The sequence below is a fragment of the Lepisma saccharinum genome, chromosome 6 (genome assembly GCF_977018435.1).
Source record: "Lepisma saccharinum chromosome 6, izLepSacc3.1, whole genome shotgun sequence".
NCBI classification, from domain to species: Eukaryota; Metazoa; Arthropoda; class Insecta; order Zygentoma; family Lepismatidae; genus Lepisma; species Lepisma saccharinum.
In genome coordinates, this window is record NC_139234.1 from 27223124 (window position 1) to 27241241 (window position 18118).

At 38.9% G+C, this 18118-nt stretch overlaps 1 protein-coding gene across 2 annotated transcripts in view; it reads left to right on the plus strand.

Annotated features, from left to right (window-relative positions):
- Positions 1-235: 235 nt before the first annotated feature.
- Positions 236-18118, plus strand: part of LOC145988637 (cyclic AMP response element-binding protein A-like) — a 305719-nt gene continuing 287836 nt past the window's right edge. For both annotated transcript variants that reach the window (XM_083123681.1, XM_083123682.1), the window contains exon 1: positions 236-1268. In XM_083123681.1, the coding sequence (XP_082979807.1) occupies positions 1185-1268 (84 nt within the window). In that variant the 5' untranslated portion in view covers positions 236-1184. The remainder of the gene's footprint in view (positions 1269-18118) is intronic.

An 18118-nucleotide genomic window follows, 5' to 3' on the forward strand; every position in this document is an offset into this window, starting at 1 on the left:
GGAAGAAAAGCGAAGTAAAATAAAACGGAAAACAACAAAATTTCTGTTAATCCTTCATCTACCCCCTGGTAAAACTCTTCTACATTGGTAAAATACGTACTTCGGCTGCTCACGTCTACATAGTTAGAACGGTGTCCGATAGATGTCACTGGCGCCAACTTTGCAAGTCTCTCGTCGAAACAGCTGACTGTTGGGCGTTACCGGGAACGCTGAAATTTTTCGGTCTGCTTCGTCGATAAAGTGAGGCTGTATGAAACGTCTTCGTAATCGTCCATCTGTCGGGTTGCCTATTTCGAAAATAACCTTCGGAAGTTTTTGCAAAACGTGCATAACTATGAATTCGTAGGGCTATCAAGCCGGCTAGGACTTCCAACCAATCAGAAAGTACACAGTGGAGAACTGCACGAGGGTCATTGAATCTTGGCTCCTCCCCTTTACAAGTTTCCAACGAAGTCACTCGACCGATCGCTGCTGTCTTGCTCGCTAGTCAACAGGTGGTTTTTCAGTTCGCGAGGGTAAAACTGGAAAGCCCTTGGACTCCACTGTTTATTGAATAGTGTTGTGTTCGTGTGTACGTTCGTGTATTGACTGGAAGTTGTGCCGAACCAGTTTACAAACTTCCTGAACATTTTTGGATTTACTCGAGAAAGTGCCTGTGACACACAAGTGCCTTCATAGATTTTTGCGGAAGTGTTTCAGTGACGAATTTTTGTTTCGTATGCCGGCCGGTCTATGCGTGCACCAGTCATAGTGAGCGCAAGGAAATTGTTCTACCCTGATTTTACATCCTTGCGTCTGTGAAAGCATGTGCTTGGAACACGAACATTGGTTTTTGACAGTAACTAATAAGCAGTGATTCTATTTTTCTTCTTTCTGATTGAAACGCACAGAATTTGTGACATATTTCATTTTATAGTCTTTTTCGAAAACTGAGAGGTTTCTCCCAGTGCCGTGAAAGTAGTTGGTGTGACTGACAATTTAAATTGTTTTTATTGTGTTTCGAAGAAGTAACCAAACCAGTGCAATTTTTCTTTGCGGGAAAGTCTCGCATAAAAGTGCAATATGTTGACGATTGCTTGAGTTTTTCGCCGACAGATACTTTTTTGACGACTTAATTCGTGTCTTCAAGGCCTAAGATTTTTCTAAACTGTTTTTCGACGGTTTTTGGTAGTGGAACATTAGACATGGAGGCATTTGCAGTTGATAAATCTTTCTACGATATCGGTGACAGTGACCTGAAGGAGTTATGGGAAGCCGAACTCGATCCGGTAAGTACCAGGCAATTTGTAAATAATTTATTTCTATCCATAAATGTTTTGTTTTCCATCTTAAAGTGGACGGATTTAAAGAACTGATCAAAATGCATTGACCTTTACCCACCCCATCCAATTTGTATATTTACTTTTGTGTAAGGACAGGCTGGTTTTAATAAACAGGGAATGGTTTTGCCAGTTCAGTAATGTGTACCTTTGTACAATTTTCCTGAATTAAAATTCTCGCGCGTTAGCGTTTAGTCATCATGAGCAAACATATGGGAACGAATTTGAAATCACCTCGTAACAGTTTCGTGTTTGTTTTTTAAGTTTAGCGAATTTGACGATGCAGTTTAAGGTTTTAGCGGTGAAGTGACGTGATCCGAAACGTCGAATCGACCACAAAAGCGTTGGAGTAAAATAAACACAACCTGGACGCATGGTATGCAAGTGAAGGGGATCAGGGAAGTAGGGCGATGCTGAGAAACTCGTCTGCTATGCATGTGCTGGAATCTCGAGTTGCCTTGTGCTTGTAGCTTAGGGCTTTTTTGAATTCCTGTAGGCGTGCATCAAGTTTGTGACAAATTCATGCTGCCTTTCTAAAAATCAGTCAAGGTGTTTACTATGAGAGGTTATAAAACTCCCAAGCCATGTTTTTCCCAGACAAGTTTCGTACACCATTACTCTAAAACAAGATTTAGTTAGGTCGTATACCAGTTGTTGCTTGTTTCCGTGTTTTGATAAATTTAGTTGAAAGTACCCATACAAGAAGTAAAAATCATATAAGTTTTATGCCTTTGGTCATGTAGCAAGTGTAATAATAGTTACATGGTAAGGCAAAATTCCATCTATTATTGTGGGCTTTGTAGATTAAACGTAGATTATATCCATGTAGAGTTAAACATATATCCATACCTTTCTCAGCATTCGAACTCACGATCCCGATGCGCATGCTTACGATTTTACCACCGACAAAGTTTGGTGAGACGGGGTGGGAGGTTGGAACCAGTCAGGCACGTGCTTCCCTTGAAGAAAACAGACAGCTTGTTATTTTTTGTCAACGACAGAAATCAAGTAAAGCTGATTAGTATTCCAGTAGAATAGCCATATTTGCAAAAAAAAAAAAAAAAAAAAAAAGTTAGATCGAAAATTTGCCTGTAAAATGCGGGAACCACGGTATGTTCTCATATTCTACCAAATTAATAGGTCGAGAGTTTTCAAAATTCCCAAAATGAGAATTTTACGTGGAAGCTTGGACACAACTTTAAGATTTTTCTTGAATAATGTGTAGAAGTATGAACGTGATTTTTTAAAAGTACAGTTTGTTGCATAATCACCCATCTGCTGTATTATGAGAACTACAACTGAGAAGGGGCCCCGTCCCGGGTTCTAATGCTGGGACCCTGGGCATGGGTGTTCTGTGTGTGTCCCTTCAGTTTCATCATATCATCCTCGTCCTTGCGATTTGCCAAAAGTGGCAGTTAAACGATGCTAAATAACATTTTATTTTTACTTCAGTTTATATGTAGTGTAGTGGTGGCTTTAGAACCAAATAGATCGCCGAGCACGTTGAGTGTTGAACTCGTAATCTCGCTACCGACGACTTCAGGTTCGAGTCCTGGTCCCTGTGGCTGAGTGGTTAACACACAGCGCTGCGACGCCAGGTGTCCCGGGTTCGAATCCCGCTCGGGCATGGTTGTTTGTGAATGTCCATTCATCATTCATCCCCATCTTCGCAAATTAGCCAAGAGGCACAATACGCGAAGTAAAATAAAATAAATCAATCAAGTCCTGGTGTTGCCCTTTATCAATCTAATCTAATTAATATCAGCGGTGGAGGTACATAGTGGTTCGGATCCCACTTTAAACTGAAGGTCCATTCCCAATTAGCCTTACTGTGTATAAAGTGGACTTCAAACACAAACTCAATCAATCATTAGTTCAGTGTTCCATTCAGGTTTACTTGGCATGTTAGGGCTTCGAAGTTCTCACATTCAGGTGTTCCATTACAATTGCTTTTTTACCCGTTAAAATTTATCATTTCTTTTTAAGGGACTTAACCTCGAGTGATTAATTGGTTATCACACACTCCCGAACTAAAAAGAAAAACAAATGCTATAAGTAGGAAAAGGCGCTACTAGGATATGAAATGCGGAAGGAATGCTATGGTTATTGTGGTATTTCATTCATTATTTATTTTATTTTATAAGTGGTATTTCATTCAAAAACACCCCCATTTATGTATTGTATTTAGTCCGATTCACAATAGCTCAAAGCCTTATTGTTCGTACCTATTAGTAGTGTCATATTGCCGTTTATATCACTGTAAAAAAAAAAAAAATTAAATTATACGAGTATCTGATTTTCAGAAAGGTTACACCTAAAGCTTCCTCATTTCATTTTATAATTGTTACAACGAATATGTAAGTTTATACCACAATCAAGTGTTCAATTTATCTAACACATTGCATGCTGATTTAATCGAGAATTGAAGACTGCCAAAATATCTAGTGTCAAGCGAGATAATGATAGTAAAAGAAACAATTCCTCACTAATTGACATAAGAGGATAACTTGACTGTTTCAAAATAAATTGTTTTTCATTGGTTGCTAAATAAATGTGTTGTAATACACAGAACCTAGTAGGAAATGTACGTACTTTTCATAATTTATTAATAATATCGGGGGTAAAACTGATGGTAACCACCCCCCACCACCTCCTATGTCCTCATGATACAAGCTTTTTTAGTTTCGTGGTAACCTCGTTGACAGTAAGACTTTCATATTAAAATATAATAGCTCCGAGGCTCAGTTATTTGGCTGAATATTCCCAACTTTTGCTTATGTACAGTCGAGAGAAAGTTACCGTTGCCAAGAAATAATTAAACGCTCACTAAACTTAATGCAATTTATATTCCTTTTTGGCAGAGAAGCCAGATATTTTGAGCAATGCACCATACAAGGCTATTTTTCAGAGTGGAATCTAGCAAGCTTGGAGGAACCGCGTGTTTTAGTATGTTCTCAAATGTGGAAATGTTGTCCTCACTACCCAATTGTGAGACTTCCAAATTTACTTTTCCCTTCACCTTCAAAATCACTATCACGGGCCTGCCTGATGATGTAGTTATACCGCCGTTGCCTTGTAATCAAGGGATCCCAGCTTCGATCCCCGACATATTGATCGGTGGTTCGGATATCATAGGCGCAACTTGGGCCCAACATTGGGAAGGGCAAAACCGAACTTGGAGGGTGCAGGATCTAACAGTTTTCCACCCCATAAAAGCAGTGTCCAGGACTGTTACATTTTCAAAATAGTAAATTTTACTCTATATTACTTTGCTCCTCACGTCCCTTAACTTGTAAATTTTAATAAGCTGCAAAAAGGGGGGGGCGGAGTGTTACGCATGTAGTTCGGATCGCTCATAACAATGTAGGTCCAATCATTTTATTTTCGGTGTGTTCGTGCGCCATTTCCATCACAAGTGAACGAACACTTGTAACAAAATGGACGGAGTTTTGTCACTTAACATTTATCTCGAGAATAACTTCTTCATTTTACGAACCCTTTACTGCTGCACTTGTACCCACACTGACGTAATACTACGCATCATCATCTCTTCCTACCGTAACATTGCAACATTACTGTGAAGAAGTAATGAAAACTAATCGGACTTCCGTGAAAAGAGGGAGGAGTTGTGTAACGTTTCAATGTACTAAAGCTGTAAAGACGAGGGCGTGTAAACTTGTGAACCTTTGAAGAACAAACAAGATTACTCACTGTTAGATATTATGAAACTCGCAGGCTCAAGCAATAATTTCTGCACGGTTTGTGTACCACCATTGGCGAACACTCCACGTACCCAGGGGAAGTGCGCGCTGTCAACATAAATATATCAAATATGAAGGGGTGGGGGGATGTTTTGTAGCTTCTGCTACTCCTCTTTCGAAGGAAGTGTAAGCCACTGTATACCACCTGAAACCAGATAGTAGCTATCGTATTTTCCTCAGTGTAAATGTATACTTTCCTTTGCTCACAGAATGGTCACTCTTATCAATAGATTTAAGCATCTGTTAAGTAATATCTGGTTTTCCCCGATCCTCTCTTCCGCTTTGGCATTATCTGAGACTGGGACTGCTGCTAGTAATGCTTGCAATTCGCTTCGTATGTTAAGATAAGATATATCCCTCATGTCTGTCTAAAATAATGGTAGCCAATCAGCTTTTGCAATACAGTGATGGGACTCCCTGCCTGCATCGCATATTGTTCTCTACAACTTTTTTCAATCTTTTTACTCTTTGATATTTTCTTCCTGAAAACTTTTGCTTGAATACTAGAAGGGGAAAAGTACCTTTAACAGGAACACACTTCGTGTTCACTGTCATAGCTAATAATTAATTTCAATCATTAAGCCTGGTTTACATTGGTCGAGTAGACGGGCGAGTAGCTGGAGCGAGTAGGGTAAAGCGAACTACTCTACTCGTGTAAACAACTGGGGAGAGCACTGAGCCAGTACTCGCTCCAGTAGTCAGGACAGTCGAGTGTATGTCAGCGGAGGACAGCGATTCCACCGAGTAAACGCTTTCTGAGGACAGTATAGAGTCTGTGTTGTGTTGTGTCTGTGAGTGTTCATGGATTGTGTCGATTATAGGAACAAACAAAATAAACTATGGGTGTATGAAGTTGAAGAGATGAGAGTTGATGTATTTGGCGTAGGAGAAATAAAATTAAAAATAAGGAATTTACGTTCAACCAAAACAGAAAAATCAAAGATTTTTTTTCCAGACATGTCCTTGTGCATTATTGTATTCATTGCTCGTGGAAAAAGTGTGTAAACAGTTTCAGAACTTTTTTTTTTTTAAATCGACAACGACGTCGATGGGTTCATTCTGTGAAAAGAGCACCAAACAGCTGCAGCTACTACCCCACTTTGCTGGAGTCTAGTAGAAAGTGTGTAAACAGCTACTCGTCATAGAAGGGTCGAGTCGAGCAGACAGGCCAGTAACTCGTCCCAGAAACTCTCCCGCTCACTCGACCAATGTAAACCAGCCTTTACACACGTTTTACATTCACAATTTAGCTTCTAAAGGTGCGTATACATGTGCGAGCCGCTTGTGAACCGTTCGCTGAAATTATTCTTACCAGTGAACTTCCAACGATCCATGGGAAACCGCGAACCGCAGGCAATCATTTGTTCAGTGTTCATCTTGTCATGTCTTCGCGTGAGGAAAAGTGATATTTTGGTGATGAGTGGTGCGGCTTTAGTGATGGCTACTTTGTGCAAGAAGAAGAGGAAACAACGACGTTCGTGGCACACCAACCTGTGTAAGAAACGCACTGGTACGGAGCTTATGATGGATTTGAAGTCACATTTGTCCGCACAAATATTCATCTCGGCACCTATTTCCCTCCAGGCATCTTCTTTAATTTTTTTTAAATGTTCCTTATGTTTAGGCTCCCAGAGTAAAGATCTGGTTTCATAAATACCAATAAGCTTTAGTGCATCTTCCTCTGACCACTCCATAATTACATCAAAAACTGCAACAAAACCAATAGAAAATCTGGAGGTTCGCGAGCAGACCAAAAGCTACGCACAACGCCGTCTCAGTGTGAAGTGCGAACGGTTTGGTTCGCACATGTATACGCACCTTAATGCACAAGAAACACATCTTTGACGTCACTGAATTAACTTCTTTATTCTTGAGTAAGAACAACACAGAGATACAAACTTAACTTATAACAGAGTTAAAAGTTATATCATTCTGTTTCAAGCCATGCCAAGAAGGTTACTGACCACTAAATTGTGCATCGACACAACGAAAATAGAGCTAGATGAGCAATGTATGTAAAATATCCAAATTTTCGGACGCACAAAAGCATACAAGGGACGTAAATTGCCTCCCAAATTATTATCTAAGTAAGAGCAGAGAGTTCACATAAGTGTTATAAAGGTGATGGTCTGGAAAGTTGTACAGAATTCGTGCAACCCGTCCGTGTCTTAGGTCACGTGCCATTGACCCCCGACGACGCTCTCGGTAATGGAATTTATGTGGGGTGATTTTTTTCATCCATATTTATCTGAGTGCCGTGCGGGTGAGGTTGTTATTTCTTTTCAGCGATTGTTCGATGTCGTTGATGCATTTGTCTTATAAAATGTTTTAGGAATCAAACATGAGGCAAAGAAAATAGACTATACAGGTTTTCAGTTTTTCGAGAGGTGAAAGAAAATATTTCATGTTCAGAGATCGTTGGCAGTATCCACTTTCTGTGACAAAGTGATTCGAAGCAAAAGAAAATCTCGAGTTTGAGGGTGGGTGTATTTCTTTATTTCCTCATCTATTTCGTTTCAAAATTCAGTGTAGAAAAGCAATGTAAGATAACCAAAATGCAAATACGTATGTATAACGTCTGGAATGTTGGTTAGGCCCATGTATAGAACACATTATACCCTCCCTAATTAACATCTTTTGTCCAATGTGTTTGTTTCCCGAGCCACATTCCCACTCGCAACCCTCGCATACAATCCCTTGTCTTCGCCCGGGGAGGAATACACATGTGGTTCCGTACAGGATTTTCAACGCATGACGTCACCTAGAGATCCTTGGTTTTCTGAATAATATCATTACAACAGCTTTATTCAATTATGAGTTTCTCTTATCTCAATTTCCCTAGAAGTCGTTAATGAAAAATGTTAACGAATGTTCTTATCAGCTTCCAAAGTTAATGTATGCCTTCGACTCTCAAGTCAAATATAATCAAATGCTAAGTTTTCCAATGTAGTATACACACACAACGCAAAGCGACGACAACTGGAAGATCTCACGAACCTCTTGTGTCTCCCCGATGGCGTAGTGGTAGCCCTTGTAATTAAGAGGTCACGGGTTCGATACCCGTTGAAGGCACATAGTGCTCCTGATCCCACTTTAAACTGTTGGTCCAGTCCCGATTAGCCTTACTGTGCATAAAATGCACTTAAAATACCAACTCATTCAATCAAACTCACGAACCTCTTATATTAGAAGAACTCTTCTTCAACATTTTTGTTGATGCAACTTTCAAAACCCACCAAAGAATGGTGAATGTTAAATTATTGTACTATAAAACCAAGCATGGCGTTACTGTGGGTTATTAAAATTTCTTTCATCACTTCGTGACGTTGTGCAGTATGACACAATTGATTCACCTCAAGTATATTACTAAGTAATAGACAAAGATTAGGAAAATATTAAAAGTAGCCAAAATCCTATTGCATATTTTGAAACTGTGCCAGTTTACGTATTTTATCCCCAGTATGTCTGGATCTACTTTTTGTTGTTTGAAAATGGCAAAGGCGTATAATTAGTAGAAATTGTTGTTGAGAGTTTTTGTTAAAATTGTAACAGTATGTGGAACATAAACTAAACTACATAGTGAAAGTTCTTTAATTGCTGTTTTATTTACATATTGGTTTTTGTACCGTACTAGTTAAAGATCCTGAATTATTAGCTCTTGAAAATGCTAAATTTCTCCACGTCACACGTTCATTTTAATATACTCCCGAAAATAGACGTTACACCCGTTAAAAGAAAAGCCCCCCCAGAACTGCAGTTTTGTGCAAATGAGTGAAGACCTTCAACCCAGGTTACATTAAAATTCTCGAAGACGAAGAAGCTTCTGTTCGATTTCTCTTCTAGATGGCAGCACCTTCCACATCCCGTTAGCTATATTTGCTCTGCTTGTACCGCACGTTCTGTTTTATCTGAAATAGAGATTATTTCGATTCCCGGTCAGCTAAAGTTGTGAAGTGTGATCACGAGAGCAAAGATACAGAGATTTGCCATGTCGCGTTCACTATCTCGAAAATTGTGCATTTGTACTGAGTAAATCGTTGTACCTTTTAATGTGGCGTTACTTATTTGGCTGCCAGATTCTGCACAGCAATCCCTGAAGGGTTGATTGCCACTTAACCTGTTTGCATCTAGCGTGAATCAACTTGGCACATCTTTTTACTACTAATCCTTCCCTACTACTTCGTACATGTTCACCATCGTAACAACTAGAAATGACTGGTCTACTTTTTCTTTCAACGAATCGTGATTAGAAACATAAACCTGTTCACAGGTAAATGTCTTTAAGATTGCGAACGTGACATTTTTGATGACCGAGACGGTAATGTGAAGGTAAAGACTTAATCCATTCCATGTAAGTCCTCAACCTTTCCCTCTCTGAAAACGCTGAGTTTTCAACATGGAGAATATCTACAATATCAACGAAATATAAAACAACAGAATATGTGGAACATTGAATAAGTAGAATTTCGCACATAGTGCTTATCAAATCTCATGATTTTGCATGACTAATTTTAAAAAAATCTAGAAAGTGCAACAATGTTGCTATGTGCGTATGGAGTTGGGAGCAAGGGAGCACTTCCACCCCCCACCCCCCCTCTCTTGGAGAGAGAGTGTGAAAAATTTCATTATGTTCATTGTGCTTTTGTACGCGGAAAGTAAAATAAATACTAGTCCCTTTTCAAATAATTCAAATTCCGGCATTGCCTTCCCTGGAAAGAAGTCTGGGTACACTCATGATTCCAGCATAGAATTCCAAAACAGTATTCGTGGATACATTTCACCTCTGATCGAGTTCCGCCATCCGGACAGAATAAGCAAATTAGCTCAACCCCTATAGTTCTAATAAATCTTGTAATAAATTTACGAGTTTAGATTTCATCTTGGCAAATTCTTGATCTTAGGTTAATAAGTCCTAACAAACACTTCGTATGAGAGAGTTACGTTGTTCAATGTCTTACATAATATTTCATACGAATTTCTGCACATGTATAAGTAGTGATATTTTTTATACAGTGCTCTAATATATTTATTCAAGTAGTAGTAACTGTCCATATCGAAAATTATATATATACCGATATTGTGCGTTTGCATGAGGTATCAGCATCGAGAAAACACATTTTGCATAAGTTCGAGGGTCTAGGGTTCGAATCATTGTGAACAATCATTTAGCCTGTGCATATTTAGTAGACAAAATTCAACTCGGAGTACAGAATATCGTTTGAGTTTATGTACAGATAGGTCAATCTGGACTGGATCCGAACCACAATATTGTTGACAATTGCATATTTTGTGCATATTCTATATAAGAAAGAATATTATCCTATTCCATTATTCGATGCTTTCCAGAACTTCAACGAAGTGCAGACGCTGTCATTGCTTTCCAATCCGAGCTGCGTGCTAGCACGGACTGTGAAGCAGACGTTTCGTTTCACAAACAACGACCACCACGATTTCGAAGTGCGGTCGCGTAGCGAAGAGACTGCGGAGAACGGGTTTGGATGTTCCAAGAAGTCAATTATTATTTTTTTTCCCGAGCCAGCAAATTGTATTTCTTCATGCGTCTAGTCTTGTTAGATCTTAAAGGATTCTATTGCCTGTTTGGGAGAAGAGAAGACAGACAAAATGTCTGGAAATAGCTTTGGATTGTCATACAGGACGTAATACATTTTCAAACTTGTAACCTTTCACATCTTCATTCTCTTTCCCTATAATGGATACTATGCTCCAAATGAAGAAGGCATCTCAAGAATGTAATTCGCTTTCAATTAGGTGTAATTATCTGAATGCTGTAGATTTTATCAATGTGTGAAACCAAGTATGGGAATTTTGTTTCATTTGTGCATCGTGGACTAAACTCTTCAAACAGGTAAATGGTCTCCCATCTAAATTTTTCCATGATTTAAATTCCTAGAATTTGTAATTAGAAAGAAAATAGTATTTGAAGCTTTTAGTCACGTGAAGGTGAAATCAATCACGAAATAATAAGTTTTTTTGCTTTTTTTAAAAAAAAATTAACTGCCAATTGTTACATGGCTTCCGACTGACAGGTTCAATTCGTCCCCTGTCCTTTCTCACGACCCACATAACCTGAGTAAACACATTGAGAATGAAATTGTCAATGTTAAAAGTTCATTTGATGTCGTCACACATGCACTCAAATCGTACGAGTTGGAGATAACTGCAGTATTAGCAATTCCACAGCATAATATTTTTGTTCAAAGGGTTGACATTCTGAGATAAAAAGCTAATATAAACAAACATTGATAAGTGCACAAGGAGTAATCATTGTTAGACGAGTTTCAGTATTTGAAATCAGTTTCATCCGACATTGGTTTCTCACGAAGATACAAGATATCTTTCAGTTAACCCTTCATAATATTCAGTAATATTATTCAAGCTGTAACTTATACAAGGAGTCTGTGCGAGAGACTGTTGTGGAGTGCCTCTATCCCCTCAAATAATGCTTTCCAAGATTAATTCAGCATGAGGTCAACTAATTGCATAAAACTATTACAATTATATGTGTTGGTATGGTCCATCAAACCAAGAGCTGTCAGTGATGTTACCGGATCGTTCGTTTAATATCTCTTTGTGGAATGTAGAGTATGTTGGCTCAGTGTTTCCACCATAGAATCTAGTAAAGATGAATTCATAATTAGACCCGCGGATCTTGTGCATATTGTAAGTGGACCCAAAGATTGTGGCGACGTGCATTTCAAACCAATAGAAAGTGTTGTTGGAAACGAATACGCGACCGAACGTACCACCGACAAAACGTACCTACCACCTGACCGGTTACCTGCGAAGGGTCTTCTAATGGGTCTAAAAGTATTTGCGATGCGACAAAACGTACCACTTGATGGTTTTGCTGATTTACATCACACTTTATCCACGCTTTGGACTGGCAAAATTACTATATAATGCATATATAGCTATTTTGGCGTGTTTAAAATCAGCTGTGGTTAAGCTGTCGTCCACATTTTTTCTTTTGTTTTATCTTTTCGTCCTTTTTTCGATTTTCGTTTTAGTTATGTCAGTTCTAACCTAACCTAACCTAACCTTTGTCGTGTAAGTTGCCTAGAGTATCGTTGTAAATCTTGGTAATTGGCGTGTCTTCCTCTCGAACCCTTTTCTTCGCCTCTTGCATACGCTTCTTCACATCTAACTGAGCATCATTCGGGACTCCACAAACGTGATCACTCGACGGGCCACTAACCACTTTATTCTCTTTTGATTTTAAGTTCAAGCGTTTTCCTTGAAGTGGTACGTTTCTTCCCGAAAACCCAGGTTGTACGTTTTGTCGCTGGTACGTTGGAAACCACCGTTGGAAACGAATCAAAAGAAAGTGTTGAAGCGAATGAAAACCTGAAACAAATATCATGTAAATATACATTAGATCAACAGATTTTTGGCACTTACTTTATGAACAAGAAATGTATATTGCGGTCCCTTACCTCCGATAGTAGGGCAAGGCATAGCATTCAATTTATTTAATCAAAAAACTATCCAGTTCATGCTTCCAGTTATCCTATAGTGTCATCTACATCATTGTCCGAAACCAAAGAATATCTGGTGGAAGCTTAGATAGAAACTCGTGACGGGAAAGTTTGCTTGTGGGACAATGTTTTTACTTCAGTTTGACCAATCAATGGAAGGATGAACTTCCTTGGTATTATTAATAGAGCTATGGGACTTCTGCAATAGGCATGTGCAGTGATTCCCGACGTAAAAATCCTCGTGCAAGCCATACACGTACCCCGAGCACCAAAGTTTCCTCTACCGTTATGTGCAGCCATTATTTTTCTTGACCTTTTCATTACATTAGTTTGAAATCTACCATATTGCTTCCGCATGACTGACTATTAATAGAACTACGCACGTGGAATAAACATGCCATTGGTTTATTTATGCATGTAGACAACTTGTCTTATTATTTGCATTTTCGCCAGTAAACACGTGCGTAAACGTGAGAACTTGCATTCTGTACATCTGTATAGACATCAAACAGCACATTCGTAAATTAGACTACCGTGGAGTGTAATAAAATGTTTAATTTTTTTGTATCCTGTACATATATTGCGTGTTCAATATCCAGTGGATATAGTTTCTAATATCTATAAACACAAGCGTAGTTAACTTGGAATCATCTGGGTATACAGTGCATATTACATATACATAATGCATTTTCTGCGCCTCCCCCCTCTTCCTATGCTTCCGATAAATGCCAGTGCATAAGTTAGAAGCATATGCGAGTTTAACTTAAGTGATACACAGTCGCTATATGCCATGTTTAGTTCTGATTAAAATTACTGGAACTATTATGTATGCTCTTATACAGCCGAAATTGTAGCGTGCGTTCAACATGAAATGAGCACCTCTGGATTAGTCATATCTTATATTAGTTTTCAATCGCACAGTTTATCTGCAAAATATGTTTCGGGATTAGTTGGATGTGCACATCGAGAGTTTCAAATCGCAGATTTGAGATGGAGAAAATAGAAAATAATTTCCCATAGCTTGATAGAATAGTACCTTCCACTATCACAATCGTATTGAAAGTAGCATTTTTGAAGTTTCGAACTTCACTCCGGTCTTAGTGGAAATTTTTTGACATTTTTTTGACATATTTTAAAATCATATTTCTTTACGTCATCTCAAAGGTATGGTTAGTCAGGATGAGGGTTAAACATTAATCTTGAGATACTTGAGCCTCAATTCAATCGAGTGAAGGGTTGACTTATCGTTGAATCAGTATTTGCTGTACCTGGTGATTGGCAACAAGAATAGGAGACCTCAATTTCACCTGGTTTGAAACTGAACGTGAAGTTAAAGTAAACCAGAGCAGATTGTCAGCAGTCGCTTCTGCAGAAGCAACTAGCCATTCTTTTAGTTGTTTTTTTTTTCCTTTCCGGCTTCCGAACAGTTTGTTGCAGGATTGCGAAAGGGATCAATGCCGGAGAAGGCCAAGGTTGAATTCAAATTACAGCCTGTTCCGAGACGCTACTTGACAGTGTTGCCAAATAGGTCTCAATTGGAAAGTTTGGGAGCTAACGACACGCTAAACCTATTTTCCATGCATTGTCAGTGCCGCCTTCGTAGCGTATTGTTATTTGCCTCTAGGAAATGTCCGGCCCTTATCCTTCTGTCTGGGCTTACTGGAACATAATGATTATGCGTCCGAAAGAGCAGTGCGAGAGAATATCACGACAGTGTCCCATAGATTGAATGATTTAGTTTCTTTTACTTCGCTTTTCTATTGGTTAATCACGAAGATGATGGTGGATGGTGATAAGATGAGATGGGTGAAGGGACGATCATAGAGGGACAACACAATACTAACCCTACAGACAGTGGCGGCGATTAGCGGGGGCACCTTGCGCCCCAGTTTTGGACCCCAATCGCCGCCACTGCCTACAGAGAATCATCCTGGCTGAAGGTCAAGCCGCCAGAGCCTCGTTAGTCTGAATTATGCGGGCCAGGGTGAGTACTTTGAAATTTGTGTGTCTCTAGAAAGGGTCCCACCCCCCCCCCCCTTACACTCGAGTGTTGTGATTTCCAAACTTTTTAAGTTCACCGCCCATTTATTTTCACATACTAATTCCCACCTTCCCATTACTTCTATGTAGTAAAAAAAAGAATGCAATAATATAATTGAAGAAATTACAATCTTGCAGAATTCACAGCCCAACAATCGCTACAGATACTAATTCCAGATCTCTGGTTCGAGTACCGAACTGGGACTCCTCTAAGTTAATCGTGTCTATGAGGATGAATGGTGAAGTAAGTGATGAAATACATGAACGACCAACCACACACTATCGATTGTAACCAAGGAGCACTGTCTTAGAAGCGTGACGCGTTAATCACTTCACACGCAGGGAGATATGTACAAACACCCCCCCCCCCACACACACACACACACATATATATATATATATATATATATATATATATATATATATATATATATAAATGACTTTAGACCTATTTCAGTAGATTTTGACTGATGGAGCAGATTCACATACCGTTACAACAGTGGAAAGTTGAAGTGAAAGTTCTATGCTTAAACTCGCGCATTCTTTAAACGATATGAGGCTTTGCGTTGCAGTAATATGCAGACGCACCACTTAATTCATTCTGGTTCTTCAGTGGTCTTCCACAAAGATTTCGAAAGTAAACTCCTCGAATGTAAGTTTTCATATCTGCATCGTTTCATCTTCAGCAATTGCAAATATTTGCAGTCAAAACTTGGTTATCTTGAAGTCAGCCCACTTATCCAACTACTTGTGCAGTCACGCTCAAACCTGAGAAGTTGTTGACATATGAGGTGTTATTTTGAACTTTGGAAGTGCATAGGGTCAGCATCCTCATCGTCACTGAGTGGTTGCCTAATTTTTAGGCGTTCTCTGCATTTATGTTGCAATGCAGGAACTCATTTCCATATGTTTTTTTATAAGCATGGCCTTCCTATTAATCGAAGATGGTAAATCGGTTTTAGCTATGATAATATATTCAGACTTTTACTTGCACATGATTTAATTTAATCGACTAACGATCTCGCCACTTCAGGTTCCGGGTTCGAATGCCGCCAAGGTATGAGCGTTTCTTGGCAAGTGTCCATGAATTTCATCTAATCACCTTTCATCCTCTTCGTTCCGATTAGCCTAAGGAAACAAGAAAATTGACGTAAAATACTTAATCCAAATCGAAATTGTGAATCAGAGATAGAAACTGAATTAGCACCTGGTGTTATTTTTCTTACGTGAAATAAACCTGAAAGAAATGTCTTCAGAGGCATTGTTACTCAAGATGGAGTGCGTTGACCAATGAATAGGTATAAAGTTGTTGTTGTTTTTTTTTCAAAAAAATTAAAAAATACACATTTCCAGTAATTCGGCTCGTACTTAAGATTCTATCCCAAATGTATATTTATTTACACATAACAATGAACATTAACGATGAACTTAATAGCCAGATTATGTTGACAAATGATAAATATGGGTTTATTATGTTTTAATTATGTATATTATGCCTATGTTCAATGATATGGTTGTAATTGGTAATAATTTTCTTACGCGCCATATTATGAGAGATTGGAAGTTACTAAAGAAAAATGACACACTACAAGTTACTGAATTTTATTACAAATGTAACGCATTAACAATGCAACGTTAACGCAAATACAGTGGCGGCGATTGGCTTCCAAAAACGGCGGAGGGGGGCAAAGATGTCAAAACTGGCGGGGGGAAAGACAGTTTCCCTTTGTACATAGGGTTTAGCATAGTGTTGGGGCAAAAGTGGCGAAAAGTTGGGGGGGACAACCGCTCCTCCTCGCCCCCCACTAATCGCCGCCACTGCGCAAATACATTAAAATAAGGCGTTAACTAGTAATACGGTACGTTACTCTTCTCAACTCTGTGAAGCTTGCAGTTCACTTTCTCGATTGGAAATCTTTGATTTGTTACAGAGTTCATCATCACTAGGGAAAGGATTTTAAGGTGCAAAATTATGGTCGGAATGGGAGAGGGGGGGGGAAGGTGCTGAAAGAATTGTCTTAATTCAATGCTCTCTTTATCTGCGCCTTCTGTATATAATGCACACGGACCGCATAGAGATCTGTTGTGGTTCTGCCGAATAGGGTTTGTTCAAGTTTGTGTTTTCCCTCGCGGGTTTTGCTACATTACCTTGGGAACTATTTGAGCTGCAATGATTATGTTGTACGATTTTATAGTTGTCGTTCTGCACTACAAAAGAAAAGTGAAAATCATTTATTTTTCTGTCCAATTTTTTTTAACAAAACATGAAAGAAATGGAAGGAAGAAGGTGTTGAAGCATCAAAATGGGGTAAAAAGGGGATAAATGTGCTAATCTCACGAAAAGGTGCAACAATGTGTGTTCAATTTACTTGATTTCATGTCCTAAAATACATATCTCAAAGATCGTTATGCAAACAGCAATATTTTTGGAAAGGTTCTGCTGCACCTTAAAATCCGTTCCCTAATCATCACCCTTTGCTGCTCAGTGCTTCCATCTTTCGGATTGGACAGTATCGAGCTCAAGCTCCTTCATTTTTTACACACTTCTCGGGCACTCCTCGCTTTTGTAATTTGGATTGACTAATCTAGAACTAACTCTCCTCTGCATTACCTTACTCTCTTCCCTAGTGGCAGGTTATGTCCACTTCTGGTACCACTGCTCTGGCCTTTAGATTTGCGATTATTTCAACGTCGCAGTTTCACAGTTTACTTTTGTTGAAGCTCAAGAATCTCGCTCTGCAACGGCAAAATGTACACAACCGCGATTTCCAAGGGCCCAGCAAGAAAAATTAAAGTACCCACGATAAAAACGAAACATCTGGAAATTCTTGAACCTACGTGAGAATGAAACCAAGCGCCTAATAACAAGGAAGAACGAGAGAAATGTGGGAAAATGTACACTGAAAATATTCCTGGTGCTTCTTCGTGTGAACAGTCCCTCGATGCGATGCTACTGAGCTGTGTAAATTTTGCTTGCTGGTGTTGACAGTTTTGCTGTTTTATTCATCATACAAAACATTAAGTAGCCCTTGGTAGAGACTGAAATAAGCCTAGTGTAAAATATTGATAGTTTTTCATTAAAAAGAAACACTGGTGTTTCATTGTGCTTTCGAACCCATTGTTGATGTTGTAAAATGCTAAAATTATACAAAGTGCATATGGAGATGTATAAAAAAGCACTTGATTTGTAGTTACATCAGATGAGTTGCAGTGGTGCCCTTGATCTCTGAATTTCCAACTGGGGAAAGTTAGTTCCACCGCTGATATGTTCTACACACTGAGGCACCCATATTCAACGCTGGCTCTAATGAAGTCAGTTTCGTGCGGCCATGTTGGAGTCTTGTTGACATTGTAAATCTCATTCCTTTAATGTCATCGTGGAAACTGAACGAACTGTAATAATGTTTCAAAGGTTGTATTATTAAAAATACTACTAATTTTTGTACAAAATTCCATACTTACTTGTAATAACAGACTGGGAGTTATTATTTGGCAAATGAAT